We start from the raw sequence: 26118 nt of genomic DNA on the forward strand, positions 1-26118 counted from the left end.
GTGCTTATACGGCTGTGCGCAGATCCGGTGGGATCTCGCGGTCTACCTATTCCACGCTTTCCATCCGCCGAAATTTTAAAAATTCATGGTACAAGGGCACGCGGCATTTCTCAGAAAGCGGTAAGGCTTTACTGAGCACCAGCCTTGATGATGGTAGGGCGGGTCTTGTACTGGATGGCACCGCTGCCGGAGCCAGTGGCCTCGAGAGCCTTGACAACGTTCAGGGACTCGGCGTCGGCAACCTCGCCGAAGACGACGTGGCGGCCATCGAGCCAGCTGGTGACGACAGTGGTGACGAAGAACTGCGAACCGTTGCTGTGCAGGAATGTTGGAGTCAGAGAGCGTCGCATGGGCCAGCAGGTGGTTGGTGCACCGGTAGATTCAAACTTACGTGTTGGGGCCAGCGTTAGCCATGGAGAGCAGGCCGGGCTTGGTGTGCTTCTTGACGAAGTTCTCGTCGGCGAACTTCTCGCCGTAGATGGACTTGCCACCAGTGCCCTGCAGAGAGATGGTCAGCAACTAGTTCATCTGACGTGGAGAAGAGTGGTCAGGGTCAAGTCGAGACGTACGTTACCACGGGTGAAGTCACCACCCTGGAGCATGAAGTTGGGGATGATGCGGTGGAAAGAAGATCCCTCGTAGCCGAAGCCCTTCTCGCCAGTGCAGAGAGCGCGGAAGTTCTCAACAGTCTTGGGGACGACGTCGTCGTAGAGGTTGAAGTTGATACGGCCCGTCTGCTCTGCATGTGGCGGGGGTGAAATGTCAGCATGATGCGCGTTTTGACGAGACGCGGGGCACGGGAAGAGGGGTGGACAGGCAAGGAGGGGTCGTCGCCCTCGAGTGCAGCTCTCGGACGAGGAAGCTTCCCAGGCAGACCCCTCTCGGAGATGGCGTGATGTCGGAACCAATCTGCAGCCATTGATGGGCAGGAATGGTAGACGGATGGGAGCAGATGCTCCCCGGGTATACGAGGGACGGAGTTGGACTTACCCTTGACGGTGCTGGTAGGGCGGCCGTTCTCAAAGACGGGACCCTCCCACTTGATGTCGAAGAAACTGTTTGAGGAGAATTGGCGTTAGCGGATGAGATCAGATGGCGCCACGAGGTCAGAGGGGAGAGGGGAGAGGTAGGAAAGGATGAGAAGTCTCGGCGAGGACAGCTTACGCGGTAACACCCATTTTGTTTGCTGTTGCAGAGAATGAACGAGTATTCTGGAAAGATTTGGCGGATGATGCGAGTTGACCAAAGGTGAAAGATCTGGAAACGGGAGAGCAAAAGGTTTGGCGGGGTAGGAGGGGCTTGAAGAGTGTTGGCCTCATGGTTACGGAAGCTTTGAAGGCCCTGGTGAGGGGCAAAATTGTTAGTGGAAGCAAGCTCGGAAGAGCGAATCGGAGAGACGAGAGGGGCGAGATGGAGTGGGCCCGAGAGGGGCGTGGGCATTACGTATGGAAGCGCCTAGAGCTGAGCTCGGAAGAGCTTCGGATGCTTGGTAAGAGCCGTCGTCAGGGAACTCTCAGCAAGGAGCGACCGGGTCCAGGGCAGGCAGGCGCTTCCCCGAAAAGCACAGCTCGGAGACACGATGGGCAGAAGGGAGGAAGGTACGTGCGAGGGCGTGTGAGGGGGTGGAAGGCAGAGTGGTGATTGCGACGATGCGTGTTGAGCTTGAACAGCTCGTGGGGCGGACAAAGCAAAACATGCCCGCAGCAGCATCGGATCGCAGCACCGCTCGCTCACTGCCAGCAGCCGTGTGCCTCGCCAGCCTACTACCACTACCACACATGCCGACGAACAGGGTTACAGTGCCGCACTACGGCCGACCGTTGCTGGCTGCAACTGGACAGGTGGAGAGGGAGGGAGGAGCAACAACGGGGGCCAATGTATTACCGGCCTCACACATCTGTCCTTACTCCCCTGACCCGTTTTGGGCCCCAAACACACCCGGCATGGCATGCAGGAGACGCCAGAGGTCAGAGGGAGACGTCCTGTTCTGCGCCGCCGGATGTAGCAGCAACCAAGTCTGCTTGGAGTCTGATGGGAGAGGAATGGATGAGTTGGATGGGAGCAGAGGTCCAGCCCGGCATGGTTTTCTCGCATCGTCCACCGCCGACCAGCCTCCTGAGCTCTCTCCCTCGCTCTCACCAATTGGGGGTGGGTCGATGGGGAAAAGGAGGGCTGGAAGAAGAAGCAACAGAGAGAGTCTGACGTACCTGAAGTAATATGACGAAGATATCGAATACAAAGAGTACAAGAGGAAATGAAGAGAAAAGAGAGAGGGAGAAAAGAGGCAGCTATACAGACACTGACGGAGAGATACAGGATAGAAACTGGGAGACTAAGGCAATAAATCAGAAATTGTCCAGTTCTCCTGGCTGAGAAAAAAAAAAAGGAAAAAAGTCGGGAGCTTCTAAATTGATGCGTTGGCCTGAAGTCTCAGGTCCCACATAATATAATTGGAAATGCTCCGGAGCGTACAGATTACCGATGTACAGAGTCCGACTTCTTGCGAGCGAGCCGAGTACAAGCAAGCCGGGCAGGAAATGTCTGAAATGATCTTCCCAAATTCCTACTCTTGATGCTAAGCTGCAAATTGAGACAGACCAGCCGCGATCACGTAGATGGGAGGCGATAAAAGATACGTCGGTGCCGATCACAGATGCAGCTGGAGCACAACTCCGCCATTCCATTATTCCATCATTACTGCTCATACCAAACCGAAAGCGATGGTGATATTGCCACCAATCCTACTATGATGGTGGTACCACGACTACTCTCAGTATCGATGGCTGCCAAAAGACACACGCGAGTAGCGTATCTACAAGTCATTCTTGGATGATGATACTGCTACTCTCCGGTGGTCTCGGGTGGAGATATCGTACCAAGGCCTCCCCCAATACTACAGATCTCCTCGGTCTAGCTGCAGTGATAATATTACCATCCATCTACGCATACGAGTCCCCCGTACGTGTGCCGACGGCTACATCACGTGACTCCATCCCCTGAACGGCCGGCGCATTGGGAAGCCTCGCTGGCACTAACAACGCGCACCGTCGTCGTTTTATTTCCCCAGACTCTGCCTGCCGCAACATCGCTCAACGCCTTGGGCCCCGGAATCGACCGTCCTCCCTCCTCGTCATCATCATCATAATCGGCCACTCCGACCGAACATTCCATCACCGGCTTCCCCCCCTCCGCCCGCCATGGATATAAACGACATCAAGAGTACCGTGGCGAACCTGACCTTGTATGACATCAAGGCCGGGTTCCGCAAGGCCCAGAATGGTACATCCGACCCCAACCCGCCGTGATGCCTCGCCCGTCGCTAATTCCGGTCGCAGCCGTCATGAACTACACAGAGATGGAGTCCAAGGTGTGTTCCGAAACATTGCTTCCCGACAACCAGCGCGGGCTGTCGAGCCCGAGGTGGACGGTTGGGACTAACGTCTGGGTGCCCGACAGGTGCGAGAGGCTACCAACAATGAGCCGTGGGGTTCATCCACGACGCTCATGCAGGAGATTGCCAACGGCACCTTCAACTAGTATGTCGATCCCTTCCGAGAAGCAAGGACAGGAGGGGGAAAGAGCAGAACGGGGCTGCTCTCCACGCTGCATGGCTTGTCTGCTGACACGGCCTCTGTAACCGAAACAGCCAAACCCTCAACGAGATCATGCCCATGATCTACCGCCGATTCACCGAGAAGGCGGCCGAGGAGTGGCGCCAGATCTACAAGGCCCTCCAGCTGCTCGAGTTCCTGGTCAAGCACGGGTCCGAGCGTGTCATCGACGACGCCCGCGGCCACCTGACGCTGCTCAAGATGCTCCGTCAGTTCCAGTACATTGACCAGAACGGCAAGGACCAGGGCGTCAACGTGCGGAACCGCGCCAAGGAGCTGGCCGAGCTCCTGAGCGACGTCGACCGCATCCGGACCGAGCGCAAGAAGGCCCGCGCCACCAAGAACAAGTACACCGGCGTCGAGGGCGGCACGTTTGGCAGCGGAGGCAGCTTCTCCAGCGGCGGCGGTCGCTACGGAGGCTTCGGCAGCGAGTCGGCCGGGGGTCCCTCGGCCAGCTTTGGCGGCTACTCGGGTGGCGTGTACGGCGACGGTGGCGGCTTCGGCGGCCAGGAGCCCAACGACTTCCGCAGCGGGGGCAGCAGGTCCGACAGGTTCGAGGAGTACGACGAGTACGACGATGGCGGCGGTGCCGGCCGCGCCAGGTCGTCCAGGCGCGCTGGCGAGAGGCCGTCGAGGAGGGCACCCGCCGCTGCCTCCGCCGCTCCCGCTCAGCCGGCCAAGAAGAAGGAGAAGGAGCCCGAGGTCGACCTCTTCTCGTTTGACGAGCCGGCCCAGACGTCGACGCCCGCCCTGGCCGCGTCCGGCGGCGGCGGCGGCGGGTCTTCCGGTCTCGCCGACCTGGCCGGCGGCTCGTCCGCCCCCGCCGCTGCCGGCAACGACGACGACGAGTTTGACGATTTCCAGTCGGCCGCGCCCGCCGCTGCCCCCGCCGTCACCTCGTCGGCTGCCTCGACGGCCCGGTTCGCCGCCCCGCAGCCTCAGTCGGCACCGCAGCAGGCCAACATCAGCCAGATGGTCAGCATGTCGTCCATCTCGCCCACGCCGACCCCGGGAGCCAACTACTCCGCCTTTGCCGCCCCCGCGGCCGGGGCCCCGGCAGCTCAGCCCATGGGCTTCCAGCCGACCGGTCCCAACTACTTTGGCGGTGGCGGCATGGCGGCGCAGTCCACGGGCGGCACCGCTGCTTCTGCGGCCGCGGGCGGCCTCGGCAGCCCCCTGTCGGCGACCTCGGCTCCCAGCGCGAAGGCGGCCGCGGGCGGCTCCAGCTCGGCTGCTGCTGGTGGCGGTGACGCCTTTGGCGCCCTGTGGGGCAAGGCCAGCGCCGGCATCAAGAAGACCAGCACGCCCACCAACGCCCCCGCATTGGGCCAGCTGGCCAAGGAAAAGAGCAGCGCCGGCATCTGGGGGGCCCCGGCCTCCCAGCCGACGGGCAGTGCAGGTCCCCGTCCTGCTCCTGCTGCTCCTCAGGGCGGGTCTGCGTCCGACGACCTTCTCGGTTAGATGCAGGTACAATCCTGCTAGGAAGCCCAGACAGAACAGAACAGAACAGAAACAAATAAAAAAACAAAAAGGGGGGGGGGGCCGACGTCTGGAAAATAGGAAGCATCTTTCTCGCATGACGGCGGATGGTGGCTGGTGGCTGGTGGCTGGGGCTAGTTCTGTAACACAGTAGGCCGCCGTTGGACACGGTGAGGGAAGGGAGTGTAAGAATGGAGAGAGAGAAGATTGGAAGCACGTTTTGATGAGATTTGTCTGTCTGTTTGTTTGTCTTTCCTTCTTTCTTTTTATTGACTCTATTCTTGTTTTTTCTTAGATATGGCGTATGGCGCATAAAACACGGTTTAACAAGGAAGTTTTCTTTCTCCTTTCTTCTCTCGTCGAATTCTACGTCTACGGGGACGCACGAGGCTCAGCTCTGTCCTAGAATCATTACTACAGAGCAGCAGTAGGAGGAGGAGGAGGAGGAGTAGTAGTAATCGTAGTAATCGTAGTAATAGTACAGATAGTAGTAGTAATAGTACAGATAGTAGTAATAGTACAGATAGTAGCAATAGTACAGATAGCAGTAATAGTGCAGATAGTAGTGATAGTAGTATGCATGCATGCACAATGCACACAAACAAGGGACGAACAATGAATCGGAATATGCATAAATCGGTATGGAGTATTACCAGATGATACTACTCACGCGGTCTAGACCCTCTGAACAGGCCACAGGCCAGGACAAAGCAAGTGACTTTTTGTTCTGTTTCGTTCTGTCCCTGAGAAGACGACGGATGCGAGCCAATCGATGCGTATTTCGCGTCTATTGTACGACGAGCTTCTCCGGCGGTTAGTAACCGGCTCAATGCCCCCGGAGAGCCGGTTTGAAGACTTCAAATGTAGGAGGGAGGAGGTTTCGCGGTTCTGTGGATCCCGAAGATGTTCGGCCGTTGTATCGAGACATGATTGGCCGAGTCGGCGGCTAACCACACGGCTGTGCCGCCGGGGGTCCGGTCTTTGGCATGATCGGTAACATGAGACTTGCATTAAAAAAAAATTGTTTTTTTTTTGTTTTTTTGTTTTTGTTTTGTTTTGTTTTTTTCTTCTAGTCATGATATGACTGACCGAGAGAGGGATAGATCAAGAGGGGATGATGGAAGGATAAACTTCCTCTTCGTCCTGAAACACACGCGTCTATGTGGGCGTCTAAACGTGTTGCTGTATTTGGAAGCATCCATCGTGATCTCTGACTGTTCCCATACTACCATGTAAGTAGCAGAGTAGCGGGAAAGTACCAGAGTGGTAGTGAGGTAGTGGTGAGCAGTAGAGTGATGGTGAGTAGCAGCAGTATCAGCCTTCCATTGCCGTCCATTATAAGACGATATAAACTCCCTCGTCTCTCTGCTCCCTTCTTCTTGCTCAATCCAATCTACAGCATCAGAGAACCTTGAGCTTCCCTCACCCCTTCCTAACCCTTTCCCTCTCTCTTTCTTTTCTTCTTTCCTTGTCTCCTTTGTCCTGTCTGGGTCTGAGCTTCAGCGTTTCTCTCCTCTTCTGTTTCTGCTCTGTCAACAGCGTCGACTCCTTGTCAATCACTTCTTCTCCTTCTTTTCTCTTATAGAAAACCGATTTCGTTGAATATTCTTTCTTTGTCTCTTCCCCTTCTTCTATTCCTGTTCTTCTTGTTGACTGACGGCTGTGCCATCTTTCCCACCTATTAAATATCCCTCTCCCTCATTCCATCTCTCTCTCTCTCCCTCTCTCCCTCTCTCTCTCYCTCTCYCTCTCTCTCTCYCTCTCTCTCTCTCTCKYTCTCCATCAGCTTGCCTTGCTCTCGAAAGAGCGAGGTAGTCCAACTCCCCCACCGAGACCGTCAAGATTCGCTCCTCAAAGGCAACACTCCCCTTCTACTCCAGACACTTCCCTCTCAAGACCGTCAACAGCTCCCGTCCGCGGCTCAGCATAATCACCCCCGTCTCCCTCGCCAAGATGACCGCCGCCCCTGCCCTCGGCGCCTTGGGCATCACCTTCACGGCCATGCGCGCCATGCAGGCCGCCTCTCTCATCACCATCATCGGTCTGTCCGCCAACTTTGTCGACGAGGTCGTCGATGCCAGCTACGCTGCTCCCTCTGCTCTTGTCGGGACTCTTGTAGTGGTAAGTACTCTCCTGCCTCCCTCTGCCTCTCCTGCCTCCCTCTGCCTCTCCCTGCCCCTCCCTGCCTCTCCCTGCCTCTCCCTGCCTCTCCCTGCCTCTCCCTGCCTCTCCCTGCCTCTCCCGGCTGCTTCTCCCGGCTGCTGCCTCGATTCTCCATCTCCTCCCCTCCACATCCCACGCGCAAGACCGGGATGCAGAGTCAAGGCTTGCTGACATGACGACTGGGGGATCCTCTGCCAAAGGCCTGCCTTGCTACCATCTACATCTGCATCAACTACATCCTCTACTGGGACCGGATGCTCCCCATGCTCGTGGCCACGGTCGCCGACGCCGCCGTCCTCGTCATGGTCATCGTCGTGGCCGTCCTGGTCGGCAAGCCGGTCAGCTACCTCAAGTGCCACGACCTGCCCGGCAAGGGCGGCAACACGGCCAACTTTATCAGCTCGCTCTACAGCAACGTCAAGAACAACGCCAAGGACGGCGGCACAGACGTCTTCTCCTGGGTCGACCCGGACCAGGCGGCCTGCTACGAGGTCAAGGCCCTCTGGGGTCTCAGCATCGCCCTGTGCATCCTCTTCGCCTTCTCCACCATCGTCTCCCTCTGCCTGTGGCGTCGCATCAAGTCCCGCGCCGAGGATGCCGGCGCTCCCAAAGATGTCGAGTGAAGGTGTGGCCGTGGGGGGCGGCAGCAGGCGACGACGACGAGGACGGCATCGACACCGGCACCGGCCATCCGCGGTGACGGTATTCCGGCTCCTGAACGTCGTCGGCTTCCTCCGAGGGCGATACTGCGCAAGAAGGCACCGCTCGCGTTCGTCGACGGCGTGTGGACCGTCAACAGCCAGAAGCAGTCATCTGACGGTGACGACGGCATCAGCTTGAATGAGCCGGCGCCCGTGTCCGTGCCGCGATCCTATTCACCCCCTCCTCCTGTTCTGAGGACCCTGTCCCCCACGGCTCAGACGATGCCACCATCCGGCACTCTGGAAACTCTCCCCTCCCGCAGCATTGATGGTGGCAAGAACGTCAACGGCAAGAACAACAACAACAACAACAACAACAACACTGGTCCTGCTCCCCCGAAACCTCTCGACGAGAGACCGCTTCGGCTCATCGTTCCGCCTCCGCCTCCTATCCCCCAGGATTCGCCTACCACCTCGTCTCGTCCCAAGAGTCCGCTCAGCCCGTTCCTCGCCAGGGCTCTTTCGAAGCGGAGGACCATCCTGTCTCGCATCGAGGGCTGGTGGGACCTCGGACTGCTGGATAGGAGGCAGACTGTTGTCAAGTCTCCTACTCGAAAGATGTAAGTTTGGAAACGTAATCGTTCTGGGGGGGTGGGGGGGGTTTCTTTTCTTTTTTTCTCGTCATTTGTGTTTTCTTTTGCTTCTTTCTCTTGTCATTGGGATCAGTTGGGGAGGATATAATAATCAGTGTCACTGTGTTTCTTGGTTCTAGGTGAAGGTCAATATGTCATTGTCCTCTTAACGGGTATTGTGTTATCTACAGTTTGTATGTGTGTATGTGTCGAGTAATATCATAGATTTAGTATTATAGAGCTCACAACCAGAAAAGCAATCAAAGCAGCCAAAAAAAAAAAAAAGCTTGCTATCTTCAAGACTCTCATCTCCACCTAACAGTTCACTTCCAAATGACTTTCTGCCTCATCTCGGCACACACACCAAAAAAAAAAAAAGTTTGCCGACCAGATCCAGGTGTTGGTTTGGTGTAGGGTACCGTCGTCATATGCAGGTGGTCATGTTCCTTGGTGGTAATAATATTCTTTCAAAAGGGTACGAGGTAATAATAAGACGGACAATCTTACCTGCATACATTGCATATGTGTGTCCTTTTAAAAAAAAAGAAGAAAGATATTTCACCGTCGTGATCTCGTCATATTTCCCCCCTCTTCCTCATCACCATCAAGTCGTAGATTAAAGAGACAAAAAAAACCCATTCATCCCATCGAGTACATCCAAGACCGAGAAAGGCAGCCCGACCCCTCCGAGCTAGCAACAAACACGGCCCATCAATTTTTTCTCTTCTTTTTTTTTTTCTTTTTATAAAGAAAAGAACCTGCATCTCAAGTTGAAACTTTTGAGTCTTGAGCGAGACAGAGAGAGACAGAGAGAGACAGAGAAAGAGAGAGAGAGAGAAGGAGAGAGAGAGAGAGAGAGAATGCTGCGCAACCTCGTCTCTGCCCGGACCCGCTCCAACGCCGGCTGCTGGACATGCCGTCTCCGGCGTAAGAAATGCGACGAGAAACGCCCGGAGTGCGACACCTGCTCCAGCCTAGAGATAGCATGCTGGTTCGGGGACGAGAAGCCGCCGTGGATGGACGGCGGACCGCGCCAGAAGGACATGGCCGATCGCATCAAGGCCCAGGTCAAGCGGCAGGCCAGCCACCGACGGCACCGGCAGTACATGGAAGTCCTCGAGACAGGTACGCGGAGCGTGCATCTCGGAGCTGGAGGGCAAGGAGGCAGCGCCGTCAACGGGCTCAACGGGCTCGACAACAACAACAACAACAACAACAACAACAACAACAACAACAACAACAGCAACAGCAACAGCAACAGCAGCAGCATCAGCACCACCGGTCCAGTCTACGAGGTGCTGCCGAGAGAAGGGGAGGTGAACAGGGGAGATAGGGAGTTCGGCATCGTCGAGTTCCTGACCAGCGACAGAGACGAGTGCGATAACTCCCACTCCCACTCCAACGGGTGGTCGTCCTCATCGGCCACCACCCCTCCCGACGGCAGCAACGGCGGTGACGGCAACGACAACAACAACAACTACAACAACAACAACTACAGCTACAGTGGCCACGAATCCGACGAGATGAGCGTGCACTTCATCATGATCTACCTAGACTACATCTTCCCCTACCTGTTCCCCTTCTACCGGCCTCCCGTCCTGAGCGGCGGCCGCGGCTGGGTCCTCGACATGCTCCACAGGAACAGGACCGTCTACCACACGGCCATCTCGCTGGCCTCGTACTTCTTCGGCACCACCATGTCGGGCGGCAAGATGCCCCTGTCCCGGTGCAACCGGGAGATGGGCCGGCGCCTGCAGGACCAGCTGGAGATGGGCCTGCGCGAGCTGCACCGCGAGATCTCCCGCATCAACAGCCGGCCGGGGGGTCCGGACGTGCCGGAGAAGCTGGCGGCCATGCAGAGCATCGTCAACATGGTCGTCTTCGAGGTCGCCATCAACAGCAGCGACAGCTGGAGGGTCCACCTCGACGCCGCCATGGCCCTGTTCACCCAGATCATCCCCGACCCGTCCCGCTGGTCCGACACCCTCCAGGGCCTGCGCGGCCGGAGCTGGCCCCCGCCGTCCATGGGCGCCCGGCGGCCCTGGAGCTCCGACCAGGCCGCCCTGCGCTTCTTCACCGCCAACCTCGTCAAGATGGACGTCCTGTCCAGCATCGCGCTCGACCGCCATCCTCGCCTGACGTCCTACCTCGACGCCGTCGCCCCCGACCTCGTCTCCCCGGAGGACCGCCTCATGGCCTCGAGGGCCGGGCCCCTCGCCCTCGACGACTTCGTCGGCCTGGATAACGCCACCCTGCGCGTCGTCGGCGCCGCGTCGTCCCTCGACACCTGGAAGAAGGAGCAGCTGCGCGCCGGGAGGACCCCGACCGCCGCCGAGCTGGCCTCCAGGGCCTCCCCCCTCCTCGACATCCTGCTCTGCCGACTCTCCGCGCTCGACGACCTGGAGAGCCGCGCCGGCCCGCCGGCCTCCGCCGTGTCTCCGTACGGCGTCGCAGACCTCCTCTTCCACCTCGGAATCAGCGCCGACAGAGGCTCCCACGACGATCCTGCCCGCGTAGCCTTCTCCAGGATCTGGCTGCTCGCCATACTCGCCTACCTCCACACCATCATCCAGGGGTGGAAGCCCGACCACCCGGATATTAAGCGCTGCGTCTCGGCCGTCACCGATGCCGCACGTGCGACTCCCTACGGCCCGTGCGTGCGCGGCGTCGCCTTACCCATCTGCATCGCCGGCTGCCTGGCGCCCCGCGAGGACGAGACGGTCTACCGTGGGACTATCTCGGGCCTCGGCCCTCTTCACGGCTTCGGTTCCATGAAGGACGTCGTCGCTATACTGGACGAGGTCTGGCGCAGGAGAGATCAGCTCGACGATTCGTGGGACGTCGCCAAGTGCCTGCGTGTGCTGGGCCATCCGACCCTCATCATATAGACTGTATCATGGTCATCGTGTGAAGAAGGCTGAGTCATCTTGTATAGCGTCTATCGAATGAGGGAGACTGAATGGCAGTGCTCGGATACACACATACACACACCCACAGCCACCACTCCCTGCTCCGAGGGGATATGTGCGTTCAGGGGCCCGTCGCGTCTATAGCACGCCTATTCAGTCCGCTACCGTACTGCTCTTGATCGAATCCAACCTCATCCGCAGCAGACAGTTGCCTCTCCGCCTTGCTTTCTGGGGTCCGATCTGAGGGAAACGGTCAGCACGAAGGCCCGTCTAGCCGATCCCTCGGGGACGGGTAAGTACATACGAGACATCGACGCTTTCGTACTGGAAGATGTAGGAGCCGACGAGGATACCGAGGAAGATGCTGACAAGGACGTAGACGTTGTAGTACATGGCTGTCCACACAAGACCGTCAGCTTCACCGCGCTCCGTACATGGCAAGGGGGAGGGCAGCATACCGAGGAGCATGATGAAGTAGGCAACGGTGAACTGCGCCGTATGGAGAAGAGCTCGGACGCCCTGCTGCCAGAGGTTGGGGCGGAACGACGGGATGGGGACGGCCTCCTTGCCGGCCCTGGACGCCGTACCATCTCCGGGCACGCTCCTGGTCTCGGACCTGGCGGCGGCGGCGGCGTGCTTGGCGACGTGCTGCTTGATCAGGAAGCGGTCATACTCCCCGACACCGCGGCGGAGGAGCTCGACCAGCATGGCGAGGAGGACGATGCCGATGCACGACCCGGCAAACATGCCAGCCGATGTTATCTTCCACCTGCTGCTGACGAAACAGGCCCCGACGGTGTTGTAGTTGAGCAGCATGGAGATTTTGCAGCTGTCCGTGTCGCCGTGGTCCATGGTGCTGTGGTCCATTGTGTGATGAGAGTAATATGTATAGGCGAATCCCCCGCGCTGGGGGGGGAAAAAACGAAGTCAGGAAGATGGGAGGGATGCAGAGGTAGTAGACAAGGGAAGGGATATATAGAGACGGATGGAGGGAGAAGTTCACATGTACGAGGAAGGGAGAAGAGGAAATGTCCTTCACCCTATTGCAATGTGCGAGGCAGAAGAGAAGGGAGAGAGGGAAAAAAAGAAAAGGCAGGAGGCATGATATATACGCTCTTTCCGCAGGACGCTCCTGACCAGTTGAGCAAGAAAACCCCATCGATAGATTGACCAGCGTAGACATGCATGAGTACGATACGATTACCGTCCTTACTTTTCTCTCCTCTCTCCTGACGATGAAGTAATGATCGTATAATCAACCGTATCAGGATATTGTTCCTCTCTCCGTCTCCGGATATCCCCGTAAGACCAACGGGGTGTTTGTCAAAATAAGACAGACAGACGTCCTGCTCTGACCCCATATGACGTATAAGTGCTTGACTGCTTATTTTTGCCCACCTCATCTTGCCAAGGGAAACCCCCCTCCCNCCCCGGTATAGCGTCAATTTGAGCAAGTTTTTCCCTAATCCTTCTTTTCTGTCTTACGATCTATTCACAAGAAACGATGGGCATCTCATCAATCTTCTCCTCGTACGGGCGATAACCTTGATCCGAAAAGGTGAAAAGGTGCAGTGATCCCATCTGACTAGTACATGCTAGTCCAGCCTTGCAAAACGTGTCATGCCATGTAGATGGAGAGCATTACTAGTAGTCATGTTATTATCGGTATCTTCTCGTACGTGTAGATGGTATGCCACAGAGAGCATGGCCGCATGGGCCGTTGATTACCCCCCCCCCCATCAGAGCCCCGTTTCCTTGGACTGACGTTCCCTCGCATCGAAGAACTTGGCGTCCGCGCTGGCACACTCGGACGCGGCATCGCTCTTGGATTCCAAGACGCCGCCACCCACGTTCTGGACCAGGTCCTGCTCAGAGACATGGGGTGTCCCGACCCTCTGGATATCTCGCTGTCGGGTCTCTGTCCTCTGGAGGGAGGATAGCTGGTCTTGCCTCCCGCCCTCCTCCTCTTCTTCTCCTTCGCCATACTCGGGGACATCGGCGATCCTCACCTTGCGGTGACGACGACCTGGCCGGCTCGTGATGGCGTCGTGGCCGGGCTGCGGGACTGACTGCTCCTCTTTCTCCTGGAGATCGTCTCGTCGCGGACGACGGGGCCTAGCTGGTCTTCTGTATTATAAGCAGTCGTTTTTCGTTCAGGGTACACGTAAAAAAAGAGATTCGATCTTCTTCTTCTTCTTCTTAATAATAATAATAATAATAAAAAGAAAAAGAAGATGAAGAAGAAGAAAAAAAAAAGAACCATTACTATGGTGGGAGGGGGGGGGGGGGGGGGGACAACCTGTGATTATCGCGCTCGTCTTGACGATGACGCCCAACTCTGCTCGATACGCAACCCATAGTGTAGATATGCAGATCAGCAGATCAGGAAACAAGAAGAAAGGAGACACGTCCGGCATCTCTGGGGAGCATCGTCAAGATATACGCAGAACGCGTCGTACGTCTTGACAGTCGGTATCTGATTCAGTGTTGCTCCGCAAGGGGTGGGGGAAGGCGACATGTCCGCCAAAGCGCGCCCTATTCGTCGAAAGCTCTGAATGACAGACGAGAGAAGCAGAAAGCCAGGAGTGGGAATCTTATCCTCATCAGATACCGTAGATACGTTATATGCCACCTTTGGTGCTCACCACTTTCTGTCTGTGTTCTAAATACAGCTCAGCCATGATATCACCATCTTTCTCTCCTCCTCTTCCATCCCCCCCACCAAAAATATAAAAAGCTCTTAAATCATCCAGCAAAAAGGTCAATCAGCCGCTCCCGAGACCTCGACGAGGGCAAGCTCATCTAGCCCATCGGTCACTTCCACCAGACCTCTTTCGGCTCCTCCATCTTTCCCTTCCTCCCCGTTTCCCCCGTCTTCTCTGGAGAGTCTACCTTGCTCGTCTCGCTTTCCTCTTCCGGAACTTCTCTGCTTCCTCTCCGCTCCTCGCTCCTTCTCTGCTGTCCAGGCCAGCTGCACTCTCCAGGCCTCCTGGGTCTCCTGTACTCTCCGCATCTCTTCTGCTCGGTGGTCCTCCTCTGCTCCCCGGATCGTCTCTGCTCTTCGCTCCTCCTCTGCTCTTCGCTCATCCTCTGCTCTCCGGGCCCTCTTTGCTCTTCGGCACTCCGACCTTGGCCCGTCATCATCTGTTCCTCGCGACCTTCCTCTCTCGTGCTTTAGCCTCTTCTTCGTCTTCTTCGACTCGAGGACTGGGCTGGGTTTCACTTGATTATCATCTTTTTCTCGCCATGTAGCAGGGACAGCTGAGCTTTCCATCCCCCCTCGTTCCCCGCCTCCCCCCCCCATGTACCTACCCATGAAGAAGTAGCGAGTTCTCGGGCCGTATCTCCTCTTGTGCTTGCCGGAGGAGTGCGACCCCGACTTGGACGGCTTGGACTTGGACTTGGACTTGGACGGCTTGGACTTTGAGCGGCTCTTTTTGGACTTGCTGAACAAGTTCCCCATTGTTGCTCGGGATCGACGACTGGCCTTCTTACGTGTCTGCTGAACAGACCACTCCTGCTATGATGCCGTGATCTGAGAGCGCCTGTGACGCTCGCTGTCTTCACTCCGTCACCGAAGCGTGTTTCTCGGTTCCTCTTCAGAAGACGCGCCGCTGCCGCCTCTCTCCACCGCGATAGTTTTCCTCGGAGAACGAGGGACAGACGGCAAGGATATACGCGAAGATGAGCGTTCACTTTATACATCCCCGGTTCAAGAAACAACGCCATATGGCATGCCAATTCCCTAATGTATGTCACCCTCCATCTCTCAAATAACAACACTCCCAATCAGGTCGTCACTGTAAAGAAGCGCTTCGTAGAGACAGTAACTCAGAGTCGCCCGTGGCCGTGCAGAGCACACACCCGACCCGCCTGAACATGTGAGTGTGAGTCGTCCCAGATGGCAGCCGCGCATCAGTGTGTGCGCATCGTTTCACCCGCCACGAGGCGCATAAATTCGTAACATTTTATTTCTCTCTCCATTAATGCTTTTGCGTTGGGTAACTAATACATGGTGACAAGGATTGTCTAACAGGAAGGGCCGGCGGGCCGGCGGGTGAGTGTAAAACAAAAAGATATACAGAACAGTATAGGTAATGGCACATGATAAAGATGCCGCACGTGCCTAGTCCAGAGCATGCAAGCCCATTCACCAGGAGGAGGGAGGTCGGGGGGGGAGGGTTGCTCAGGCAAATGCACCCACGAGGGCCATGAGAAAGGCGCCGCCGGCCACGGCCACAAAGGCCCGTGACCTCTTCCGACCCTTGAGCGTCTTGTAGCTGCTGTCCGAGAGAAAGTCCTGGGCAAGCAGCTGGACGAGTCCGGCGTAGAGTAGCAGGCCAGACGACACGGCGTTCATGAAGCCGACCACCAGGAGCCCGCCCATGCTCTGGGGGTCATACAGCCCGTGGACGATGAGTCCGATGGCCTGGCCGATGGGCGTGGTGGTGCCGTAGGCGAGCACCATGAGCCACGGGCGCAGCGATGACTTGGGGAACTGGATGGCGGCGATGCGGCTTCCCAGCGCCAGCCCCTCGAAGGATTGGTGGAAGCTGATGGCGACGAGGAAGACGACAAAGGCCGGGCCGGTGGCCACCGACACTGCCATTCCAATAAATATGCTGTGGAAGAGGATGCCCGCCTCGAGCAGGATACACTGCAGCACCTGCTTTTTGTGCTCCTCCGGGGTCACGATGCCGGGCGTGCCGGGCGTGCCGGGCGTGCCGGGTACCGCGCCGGCGCTCAACGGCCTGTCATCCCCGTCCTCTCCCGCCACCGGTCGGTGCAGCTCAGACGTGTCAAAGTCGAGATCCGAGTCATCGTCTTCCGAATCGTCATTCTCCTCTGCCTCCTTGGCGGCCTTCCTCCCCGTTGTGGGGGTAGATTCAGGGAGCGGCGACACGCCGGCCACCAGACCCTCGGTTGCCTCGGCGTCTTGGAGGGAGAGGTGGGTCGGGCGGTGCTCTTCAGTCCTACGTCGTCGCGAGAATCCCGTCGTCTCCTGGAGGGGGATCTGCGTCGTGCTCTTATCACTGTCGTCCTCGTCCCAGATGCCGTGGGCGTGGCTGTGCGAGTGCCCGGCACCACGAGCCGTCAGGTACGACTCGACCCCGACGACGACGATGGCCGACACCATGGCGATGAAGCCAGGGAGGGGCCTGTATCCCTTGTTGAAGAAGGAGGGGAGGCAGGCATCCGTGAGGGACTCGAAGGCCGTGGGGAGCAGGTGCACAAAGGCCGTCGCTAGCAGCACGCCGGTGCCGACATGCTGGCAGTAGAAGATGACGATCCTCTGCCGCTGGCCTCCCATAGTCCGGCGGGACAGCAGAGGTAAACCGCAGCCTGTAATCAACACACGCACAGGTAAGCGATTGTCCCCTCTCGCAAGCATTGGGCTATCATCCTTGCCGGAATCATCATACTTAGTGTGCTCAAGAACAGGATGAGGAAGAGGGCAAAGACGTGAGCGGCCGTGTTGTACTGCCCGCGATCGCGGGTTCCGCAAGCCGGCTTTTCCTCCGTCTGGTCACCTCCATCTTGTCGTCGACGAATCTCGGCGAGTAGTAGGTTGGTGGGGATGTTCGTCCACGAGGCTTCATCCGAGGAGGCGGCTGTAGAAAGGCGTCGTCGCGTCAGCTGCGCGTATCGAACTGGGAGGGGGGAGGGAGGAGGGGGTGAAAGGGGGGGGGCCGTACCTCGTGCCAGATGTGAGATGGCGTCCATCTCTCTGTGTGTAATGCGTACAGAGGACAGAAGCTTTAGCGAAGCGTCTTTGTCCTATCGTGTCCGAACCGGTAGCTTCATGTCGCCAAGTGGTGATGAATTGGAGGGACGGTTGAGCTGTGGCTATGTCATACCAAATATCATTAGAAGCTAAGCTTGCCCCCTGGACCCGCCGGTCACTGAACGTCTCAGATATTTAGAGCTGTTACAGCTTTCCCCTCTCTCCCCTCTCCCGCAAAGAAACCGATTGAGACGGACTAGGGGGATGCGAGTTGAATCAGTGAAACTGAAGGACTAGAACCATTACTATATAATACTATTCACAATAGCGACAAACCCCAAAGTACTCCAGCGAAATGTTGTCGATACTCGCGGGCTCTTTCCCATGTTTGGCTGACTCATCACCCGACCAGGACATAAAATACAGTCCCATCTAGCTCAGGATCAGGTTTCTGCCGTCTATACGGAGTAGTATGATCATAATGATCCCAAAATGATATACAAGCCTTTTATTCCGACCATTTACAGTATGTTTACATAGAACCGCTACGGAAGGTAGAAGTATCGTTTGTTCAACGACTAACAAGCCATAGCGCAACTGAAGAAAGCCGACAAATCTGTGTCACGTCGCCAACCGATGGCAATCCGATCCACCAGCCTTCAACGCATGCATTGTTAAAACTTCTACCCCATCTCCTTTGCGGGGCACCAATGGAGGCACGCAAGTGGCACGTGACTCATATCAATCAATGTACTAATATTTTGCGTTATTACTACCTGAAATTGATATCCATACAGCATCCATCGCAAGATCAAGAAGACGAATCCCGAGAGGCTAAACTTCGGAACGACATGATCCAATACGGTGGAACCATCCAGCTAGCTCCTGGATATACCACGGTTCAATGCCGGCTGAGCACCGCCTGGAAAATCATCGGCAGCGCTACCGGTGCCCACCACCATCTCGAAGCTCACGTCAGTGGTTACATCGCAACCTTCCGACTCCATCGCTGACCCGCGAGGTGGTTCGTCTCCCCGCTTTCCTACGAATGGACGTCGTGTTATCCGCGATGCTGCCGCCGTTCGGCACGGCTGCATCCGTCACAACCGTAGATGAAAGAGACCTCGAGTAAATCGCTTAAATGGACTCTTCTGCCCCCCTCCCCCTGCCACCGTAACTCGTGATTCTTCTCCCAGTATTCGGACCATCACCCCTCCGACCCCTCCTTTGTACGAACCGAGACATCATTTCACCATGGCGTACTCGGTCAACCTGCCCGACATCCTCTCGCGGCTGACGCTGCAGGAGAAGGTGTGTCGTGATCATTGTCCCCCGTGTCTGTACTGATGGAATCTCTCTCTGACCAAATTCCGGACAATTCTTAGATCTCCTTGCTCGCTGGTGCCGACCTCTGGCGGACGGTCCCCATTCCTGAAAAGGGTGTGCCCTCGGTCAAGACGTCTGATGGACCCAATGGTGCTCGTGGAGACTCTTTTACTGGTGGCACCACGGCTGCCTGCTTCCCTGCCGCCTGCTGTATGGCCTCAACCTTCGACGTGACCCTGGCCAGGCGCGTAGGCACGGCTCTGGCAGAGGAGACACACTCCAAGGGTGCCCGCTGTCTTCTGGCCCCCACAATGTGCACCCAGAGGCATCCCCTGGGTGGCCGTAACTTCGAGTCCTTCTCTGAGGACCCCTTCCTGGCCGGTAAGATGGCCGCCCAGGTCGTCAAGGGCGTGCAGGACATTGGCGTTGCCGCCACTATCAAGCACTTTGCTGCCAACGAGCAGGAGACAGAGCGTCTGACCGTCAACGAGACGGTCAGCGAGCGTGCCCTGCGTGAGATCTACCTCAAGCCCTTTGAGATCTCAGTCAAGGAGGCCCGGCCCTGGGCCGTCATGACCGCCTACAACATGGTCAACGGCCACCACGCCGACTCCAATGAATTCCTTCTCAAGGACGTCCTCAGGGGCGACTGGGGTTGGGACGGCCTCATCATGAGTGACTGGGGCGGCACCAATTCGACTGGCGCCAGTCTCAATGCAGGCCTGGACCTTGAGATGCCCGGCCCCACCAGGTGGAGGACCCAAGAAGCTGTCCTGGCCGCTATCAAGTCCGGTGAGGTGAGCGAGAAGACTATTGACGAGCGTGCCATGCGTGTTCTCGAGTTTCTCAAGCGCCTCAAGTGCTTCGAGGATCCCTCCATGCCCCCGGAGCAGGCCATCAACAGGCCCGAGCATCAAGCCCTCATCCGCGAGGCTGGATCCAAGGGTATAGTACTTCTCAAGAATGACGATGCCATTCTCCCTCTGTCCAAAGACAAGGTCAGGGGTAAGAAGATTGCCCTCCTGGGCCACGCCAAGACGGGCATGGCTCATGGCGGTGGCAGCGCTTCGGTCAATGCCCATTACCGCATCACCCCGTGGGATGCCCTGAACGAGGCACTAGGCCCCGATGTCGAGTTCACCTACTCCAAGGGTGAGTCCTCACCGAATCTGCACAACCCCTCCGTGTTTGGCTCCACGCGATAGAAGAGGCTTCCATGGCTAACGTAAAAGAGATACCAGGTGCCCATACTTTCCGCATGATGCCCTCCATTTCAGAAAATGTCGTCGATCTCACCGGCGGAAAAGGCTGGACACGCAAGTTCTATGAGCAGGGTTCCACGGTCCCCGTCGACGTCAGCCACGGGCACGAGGATTGTGACATCAATGTGCTCGGATTCGGAGTCAGGAACAAGGATGCTACCATTGAGGGAACTTACACGGCTCCCGAGACGGCCACCTACTACTTTACCTGCTCCGGACTGGGCCCTAGCCAGCTGATCATCAACGACAAGCTCGTTTCTGAGCAAAAGAAAAACTGCGAGGATGCAATGGGCTTCCTTTTTGGCGGCACTGCGACTCCAGAGGTTAAGGTGCCGCTCGAGGCTGGAAAAGAGTACAAGATAGTGGTTCGAACGCGCCCCGCTGTCAAGGAAGGTGACCAGGGTTTCGGCATTCTCCAAGGCAGGATTGGTGTCCGCATCGGTCACATGTCCGCGACAGAGTATGACAAGGACCTCCTCTCCGAGGCTGTCGACGCGGCCAAGGCGGCGGACGTGGCTGTTGTCTTCGTAGGTCACGAGACGGCATGGGAGACGGAGGGCCAGGACCAGGTGTCGTTTAACCTGCCCAAAGACGGCAGCCAGGACCGCCTCATCAGCGCCGTGGCCAAAGCCAACCCCAACACGATTGTCGTGAACCACACAGGCGTCGCCATAGCCATGCCGTGGCTTGGCGAGATCAAGGGCCTCTTGCAGGCCTGGTTCCCTGGCCAGGAGGTGGGTAACTCAGTCGCCGATGTGTTGACGGGCCGCCAGAACCCCGAGGGCCATCTGACGTGCACATTCCCCAAGTTCCTCGAAGACAGCCCCGCGCACGACAACTTCCCCGGCAAGCACGATGCCAATGGCCGCCTACAGGTCACATACGAGGAGGGCATCTTTGTCGGCTACCGTCACTTTGACCGCCTGCCCGCCGACAAGGTCAACTTTCCCTTTGGCTACGGTCTCTCTTACACCACTTTTGGCCTGTCTGATCTGAGCGTCGAGGAGTCTGACGGCAGCTACACCGTCAATGTCAAGCTCTCCAACACCGGCAAGGTGGCTGGCGCCACGGCCGTGCAGATCTATGTGGGCGCCGCTGACAAGCCGTCTGACGATCCCGTCAAGGTCCTCGCCGCATTTGCGAAGGTCCATGTCGAGCCTGGGGAGAGCAAGACGGTCAGCCTGCCCGTTACCGTGCGCGAGTTTGCTTCATTTGACGAGGCTTCGCGCAAGTGGGTTATCAAGGGTGGTGATTATAACTTCATGGCGGGCAAGTCTGCAGGTGAGATTGTGCAGGAGACCAAGGTCGCCGTCAAGGCGCAGTCGTTTGATCCGTAGATGTGATGGGCAGGTTACGGCCATCACGAGATGATGTGAAAAAGAAAGCAAAAGGGAAGATGGCCACGAATGAACCCATTCTTATAAGGAAGAGAGAGGGAGAGATTGCGAATACGATGCCACTCAGTTGCGCGGCAATGGCTGCATCATACGTAGCACATGTCTGTTGCCAACGCAGCACAGAAGGCTCGTTCGAACTTGAATATATTGTAGACTTGCCTACTTTGCAAAATTCTAAGCTGTGAGCCAATCAGAGAACGCCCTAGAACCTCGACGCTGGTTTTGGAGGTCTCGGCCCATCGAAGGAGCTAGAAGACACTGCAGCCCTCCATGACCGGGGGGGAAGGAGCCACCGGTCGCTGTTGCCCGCTGCAGTCTGCCCCACCGAACGACGAGAGACGACGTTGTGACAGCATCTTGAGCCGGCCTCTTCTTTTCCTTTCTATCCAATACTCTCCCCACACGAGAAGAGATATTATATCCTCTATCCCTTCTCCCTCAGTCAACGAGAATTGGCTCCATCCTCTTTTGGCTCTAATCACTCTCACTGCCCTTTTTGAGATACCCCTCTTTCCCCTCCCTTCACACACAGCAGCCAGACATGTCTTCTGCGGACGAGCTCAAGGCTCTAGGCAACAAGGCCATTGCCGACAAGAACTTTGACGAGGCCATGTACGTTACCGCTCGCCCTCCAGCATCAGATGAGGCTTCACTTGCTTGAACTTGGTTAATAATTCTATGAAGAGAGAGACTGCATGCTAACTCCAGCTTTCTGTAGCGACAAGTTCACCCAGGCTATTGCCATCCAGCCCGAAAACCACATCCTCTACTCCAACCGCTCCGCTGCCCATGCTTCCAAGAAGGACTGGGACTCTGCACTCAGCGATGCCATCAAGGCTACCGAGATTAAGCCCGACTGGCCCAAGGGCTGGGGCCGTAAAGGTGCCGCCCTCCACGGCAAGGGCGACCTTGTCGGTGCCAACGATGCGTACGAGGCAGGACTGAAGTACGATGCTTCCAACGCCCAGCTCAAGAGCGGTCTGGCCTCTGTCCAGAAGGCTATGGAGTCTGAAGCAGGTACGTAGCACGGATACCGAACGGTCGGTCTCCTTCCCTCCAGTAAGTACACTGATGGCTAACACTGATACACAGGTGGCGATCCCGGTGCCGGCCTGGGCAAGATGTTCAGCGACCCGAACCTGATCCAGAAGCTCGCCTCAAACCCAAAGACCAGCTCATTCCTGAGCGACCCTTCCTTCATGGCCAAACTCCAGGACATTCAGAGGAACCCCTCCAATCCCGACCTGTTTAGCGACCCGAGGATGCTGCAGGTGCTTGGTGTCGCCATGGGTGTCGACCTCGAGACCCGTGACTCGCCTCCCGAGGGTGCCTACGAGGTTCCCCAGAACAACACTCCTCCACCTCAAGCCAAGAAGCCCGAGCCGGCCCCCAAGAAGGAGCCTGAGCCCGCGGCTGAGCCCGAGGATGAGGAGACCCTGGAGAAGAAGAAGAAGAAGGCCGAGGCCGACAAGGAGAAGGCCCTTGGCACTGAGAACTACAAGAAGCGCAAGTTTGACGAGGCTATTTCCCACTATGACAAGGCCTGGGAGACCTTTAAGGACATCACCTACCTCAACAACGCGGGTGCTGCCTACTTTGAGAAGGGTGACTATGACAAGTGTATCGAGGTCTGCACCCAGGCCGTGGCTGAGGGCCGCGAGATCTACGCCGATTTCAAGATCATCGCCAAGAGCTATGCCCGTATTGGCACGGCCTACGAGCGCAAGGGCGACATGGAGAAGGCCATTGAGCACTACAACAAGTCGTTGACGGAGCACCGTACACCCGACGTGCTGTCCAAGCTCCGTGCTGCCGAGAAGAACAAGGTAGAGGCTGCCCGCAAGGCTTACATTGACCCCGCCAAGGCCGAGGAGGCCCGCGAGGAGGGCAACAAGAAGTTCAAGGAAAACGACTTCCCCGGCGCTGTCGCCGCCTACAGCGAGATGATCAAGCGTGCCCCCGATGATGCCCGCGGTTACAGCAACCGTGCGGCTGCATTTATCAAGCTCTTCGAGTTCCCCAGCGCTGTCGATGACTGCGACCACGCTATAAAGATCAACCCCCAGTTCATCCGCGCTTACATCCGCAAGGCTCAGGCCTACTTTGGTATGCGCAAATACTCTGAGTGCATCGACGCCTGCACTGAGGCCCAAGAGGTGGACCTGGCATCCAACAACGGTGCCAACGCCCGTGAGATCGAACAGCAGCAGCAGAAGGCATTCTCGGCCATGTACGCTGCCCGCGACAACGAGACGGAGGAGCAGACCAAGGAGCGCATCCAGCGCGACCCTGATGTGAGTTGCGGCTCCTCTTATGTGTCTTCTAATTGACCAAAGTGACTGACCCTTTTTTTTTCTACAGATCATGAACATTATGCAGGACCCCGTCATGCAGTCCATCCTGCAGCAGGCCCAGACAGACCCCAAGGCTCTCCAGGAGCACATGCGCAATCCCAGCGTGAGGACCAAGATCCAGAAGCTAGCCGCCGCCGGAGTTATCCGTGTCGGCCGATGAGCAAGTATAAAAAAAGTGTATTACTCGCAAGGCGTGATGATTGCATACGGGAAAATACGGTTCTGAGGACACTCCCTTTTTTATAGTTATGTCTTTCTTTCTTAATGTATATGTAGGAAAAGAGATGGGAGGACCGGGGTGTCTGGTAGGACTTGGTTCTTTCTAAAAAACGACTTGATAATGTGAAATGACGTTTTTCAAAGATTGACGGACAAGACGTGATAATATCAACTCCTTTGGAGTAAATTGGGTCATTTAGTCCTCATTATCCTGCCGTACGATTATGCCATAGCTCGGTTTTTGAGATGGGCCGGACTACTGATAGATATATTGTATACTACATGTGGCATGAGAGGACGGTACATCGTCGCCCATCGTCACTAACATGACTGGCCTGCGTTTTGCCACGGGCCCGTTGGGTCTTGGGACGATGGTGACCTATGGTTTCCATAGAGGATCGATATTTCTGCCGTTCTCTCGAAAGGGACTGCGGCGGGTATGGGTTACCATCTTTCAAGATGGCATAGAGTAGGATAACCGCATCATCTTGCATATCTCGACCAGGCTGCGGGCACCGACATTTCCGGTGTCGGTGCCTTCCTGTGCTCCTCTCTCGTGTTTTTTTTACTTCAGGCCCGGGCCACGGTAGATGCAACCTTCAGAGCATATATGTGGAGTTGTGGTGGTTAGACAGCGTATAGGAGGGAGCTCGTGGTTGAGAAGGCCCCCTCACTCCCCCTGGTCACCAGCCGACCCCTCCCGCTGGGGCGTCGCCCCGATACTCTCGAGGCCCCTCTCCCCCAGCATCTCGGCACTAGACACAGAAGCGGCGGCGGTGGTGGTGGTGGTGGTGGTGCCGTCATGGACTTTGCCCTGCGCCATGGCTTCCTGGTACTTCTTGCCTGTGTCGTCGAGCAAGCTCTGCACCTTGACCTCCCGCTCGGCAATGGCAGCCTTGTCATCCCTCAGTTTCTGGAGGTGCGCCTCCTTGGCGTGCAGTTCGGCCTCCATGGTCCTGAGGGACAGCTGCAGCTTGGCAATACACTCGGGCAGGCTGGGGATTGGGGCCATCTTGGCGGGCACCTTGAGCAGATGCTTGTCGGCGGAGTGGCCGTCCTTGCGGAGCTTCCGGTCGAGGCCCTCCATCCCGGCGCGCGTCTGGGCGGCTTCGTAGGCGATGCGGCGCTCGGCGTCGTCGCTATCCGAGGACGACTCGTCCGGGTTGCCCTCCGCGGCCGTGATGAGCTCGGCCATCTGCTGGCGGTCACGCTTGCGACGCTCCCTCTCGGCGCGTCTGCCAAGTGACAGGCCCCCGTCTTCGATGTACGAGTCGAAACCTTCGCCCATTTCGTCTTCGGAGGCCTTGAGCCGAGACTCGCCGGCTGGCTTGCGAGCGGCGGCGGCGGCGTCGTCGTCGTCGTCGTCTTCCACCGAGAGGAAATCCTGCTCCCGTGCTAGTCGGACGCGGCGCTCCTTCTTCTCGCGGATCTGTGCCTCGGTGAGGACTTGTGTCGCGTTCGTTGTCGCTGTCGTGGCCGGCGCCAGGCTGCCGATGCCGGCGTCGTCGACCACCAGCGCACCGTCTAGTTCCGACTCGTCCAGCTCCATCATGTCGGCAGCTGCTGCACTGACGGGCCGCGGCGTGTTGGGCGTCGACGACTGCAGCTCCTCTAGGTACTCCTTGCTGTATTTGGGTCGATCATCGTCGTCGTCGTTGTGGAAGGTCCGCATCGGCAGGGCCGACACGCCCTTCTTGGACGCGCTGTTCTCCATGGCACGCTTCCCCAGGGGCGTCTTCTTGGGCGGTCGGGTGATTGCATCCTCGCCAACGTCGTCGTCGTCGCCACTTCTGCGACCGGAGGACAGCTTTGACTTGAGTGGCATCCGCTTCTTCTGGCTCGAGCTGCTGCGCGCGATGTTGGGCCTCACAACGGCCGGGCCCTCGTCCTCGTCCTCGTCTGCACTCTTATGGGCGGCGTCATCGTCGTTTGCGGTTTTCCGTAGACTGGATTGACGAACGGGTTTTCGTCCGGCACGAGATGCGAACACTGGCTTGGGGGCGTCTGCTTCATCCGTCAACCTTTTGCTCTCTCGGGGAATCAGCACGCCAAGTTTGTCTCGTGTGATTTGACATGGGAGCTTGCTTACCTTGGTCTGAGGCGACTCTTTCAGGCGCATCGTCGCCATCGTCGGAGACTTTGATCACGCGCGCTTTGCGCCTGGAACCAAAAGAGCTCATTTTCTTTGAATGATTGCTTGTTTTTGTTTTCTTTCCTGTATTCTGTACAATACATGCAGTAGTCAAAACTTCTGGGATGCATTTTATTGAAAGGGTGTTATTATCTGTTATAGTACTTTGACGTCAATCTTATCAGCACGTGACTGAATTCTCAACGTCAAAGAAGAGTTGGTGAGCTTGGCCCGCCACGTCGCGTCGCATCGGTCTGCCCTTGATTCAA

The 26118-nt window shown here is 57.1% G+C and overlaps 10 protein-coding genes across 10 annotated transcripts; 5 read left to right on the forward strand and 5 right to left on the reverse strand.

The window, feature by feature from the left end:
- Positions 1-128: 128 nt before the first annotated feature.
- On the reverse strand, positions 129-1178 carry GMORB2_3845 (peptidylprolyl isomerase; the record flags this gene model as incomplete). Its single annotated transcript, XM_035465821.1, has 5 exons — positions 129-315; positions 392-498; positions 570-739; positions 991-1055; positions 1165-1178. 5 exons carry the CDS (start codon positions 1176-1178, stop codon positions 129-131), a joined length of 543 nt encoding a protein of 180 aa, XP_035323658.1.
- Positions 1179-3197: 2019 nt separating this feature from the next.
- On the forward strand, positions 3198-5072 carry GMORB2_3846 (epsin; the record flags this gene model as incomplete). The annotated part of the gene is made up of 2 exons (XM_035465822.1): positions 3198-3301; positions 3647-5072. 2 exons carry the CDS (start codon positions 3198-3200, stop codon positions 5070-5072), a joined length of 1530 nt encoding a protein of 509 aa, XP_035323659.1.
- A 1971-nt stretch (positions 5073-7043) lies between these two features.
- On the forward strand, positions 7044-7876 carry GMORB2_3847 (Conserved hypothetical, protein; the record flags this gene model as incomplete). The annotated part of the gene is made up of 2 exons (XM_035465823.1): positions 7044-7211; positions 7454-7876. The coding sequence occupies 2 exons, from the start codon at positions 7044-7046 to the stop codon at positions 7874-7876; spliced, it is 591 nt and encodes a 196-aa protein (XP_035323660.1).
- Positions 7877-9542: 1666 nt separating this feature from the next.
- Positions 9543-11414, forward strand: GMORB2_3848 (Fungal Zn(2)-Cys(6) binuclear cluster domain; the record flags this gene model as incomplete). The annotated part of the gene is made up of 1 exon (XM_035465824.1): positions 9543-11414. The coding sequence occupies one exon, from the start codon at positions 9543-9545 to the stop codon at positions 11412-11414; it is 1872 nt and encodes a 623-aa protein (XP_035323661.1).
- Positions 11415-11705: 291 nt separating this feature from the next.
- GMORB2_3849 (solute carrier family 31 (copper transporter), member 1) lies at positions 11706-12302 on the reverse strand (the record flags this gene model as incomplete). The annotated part of the gene is made up of 1 exon (XM_035465825.1): positions 11706-12302. The coding sequence occupies one exon, from the start codon at positions 12300-12302 to the stop codon at positions 11706-11708; it is 597 nt and encodes a 198-aa protein (XP_035323662.1).
- Positions 12303-13174: 872 nt separating this feature from the next.
- Positions 13175-13953, reverse strand: GMORB2_3850 (uncharacterized protein; the record flags this gene model as incomplete). The annotated part of the gene is made up of 2 exons (XM_035465826.1): positions 13175-13330; positions 13879-13953. 2 exons carry the CDS (start codon positions 13951-13953, stop codon positions 13175-13177), a joined length of 231 nt encoding a protein of 76 aa, XP_035323663.1.
- Positions 13954-15621: 1668 nt separating this feature from the next.
- GMORB2_3851 (Zinc transporter ZupT) lies at positions 15622-17159 on the reverse strand (the record flags this gene model as incomplete). The annotated part of the gene is made up of 3 exons (XM_035465827.1): positions 15622-16778; positions 16859-17086; positions 17132-17159. 3 exons carry the CDS (start codon positions 17157-17159, stop codon positions 15622-15624), a joined length of 1413 nt encoding a protein of 470 aa, XP_035323664.1.
- Positions 17160-18414: 1255 nt separating this feature from the next.
- GMORB2_3852 (beta-glucosidase) lies at positions 18415-21085 on the forward strand (the record flags this gene model as incomplete). The annotated part of the gene is made up of 3 exons (XM_035465828.1): positions 18415-18471; positions 18546-19638; positions 19692-21085. 3 exons carry the CDS (start codon positions 18415-18417, stop codon positions 21083-21085), a joined length of 2544 nt encoding a protein of 847 aa, XP_035323665.1.
- Positions 21086-21686: 601 nt separating this feature from the next.
- On the forward strand, positions 21687-23659 carry GMORB2_3853 (stress-induced-phosphoprotein 1; the record flags this gene model as incomplete). The annotated part of the gene is made up of 4 exons (XM_035465829.1): positions 21687-21757; positions 21864-22162; positions 22238-23439; positions 23507-23659. 4 exons carry the CDS (start codon positions 21687-21689, stop codon positions 23657-23659), a joined length of 1725 nt encoding a protein of 574 aa, XP_035323666.1.
- Positions 23660-24388: 729 nt separating this feature from the next.
- Positions 24389-25898, reverse strand: GMORB2_3854 (uncharacterized protein; the record flags this gene model as incomplete). The annotated part of the gene is made up of 2 exons (XM_035465830.1): positions 24389-25722; positions 25808-25898. The coding sequence occupies 2 exons, from the start codon at positions 25896-25898 to the stop codon at positions 24389-24391; spliced, it is 1425 nt and encodes a 474-aa protein (XP_035323667.1).
- Between the last annotated feature and the right edge of the window lie 220 nt (positions 25899-26118).

This window comes from Geosmithia morbida (assembly GCF_012550715.1).
Source record: "Geosmithia morbida isolate 1262 chromosome Unknown scaffold_2, whole genome shotgun sequence".
In the NCBI taxonomy this organism is placed as follows: domain Eukaryota; kingdom Fungi; phylum Ascomycota; class Sordariomycetes; order Hypocreales; family Bionectriaceae; genus Geosmithia; species Geosmithia morbida.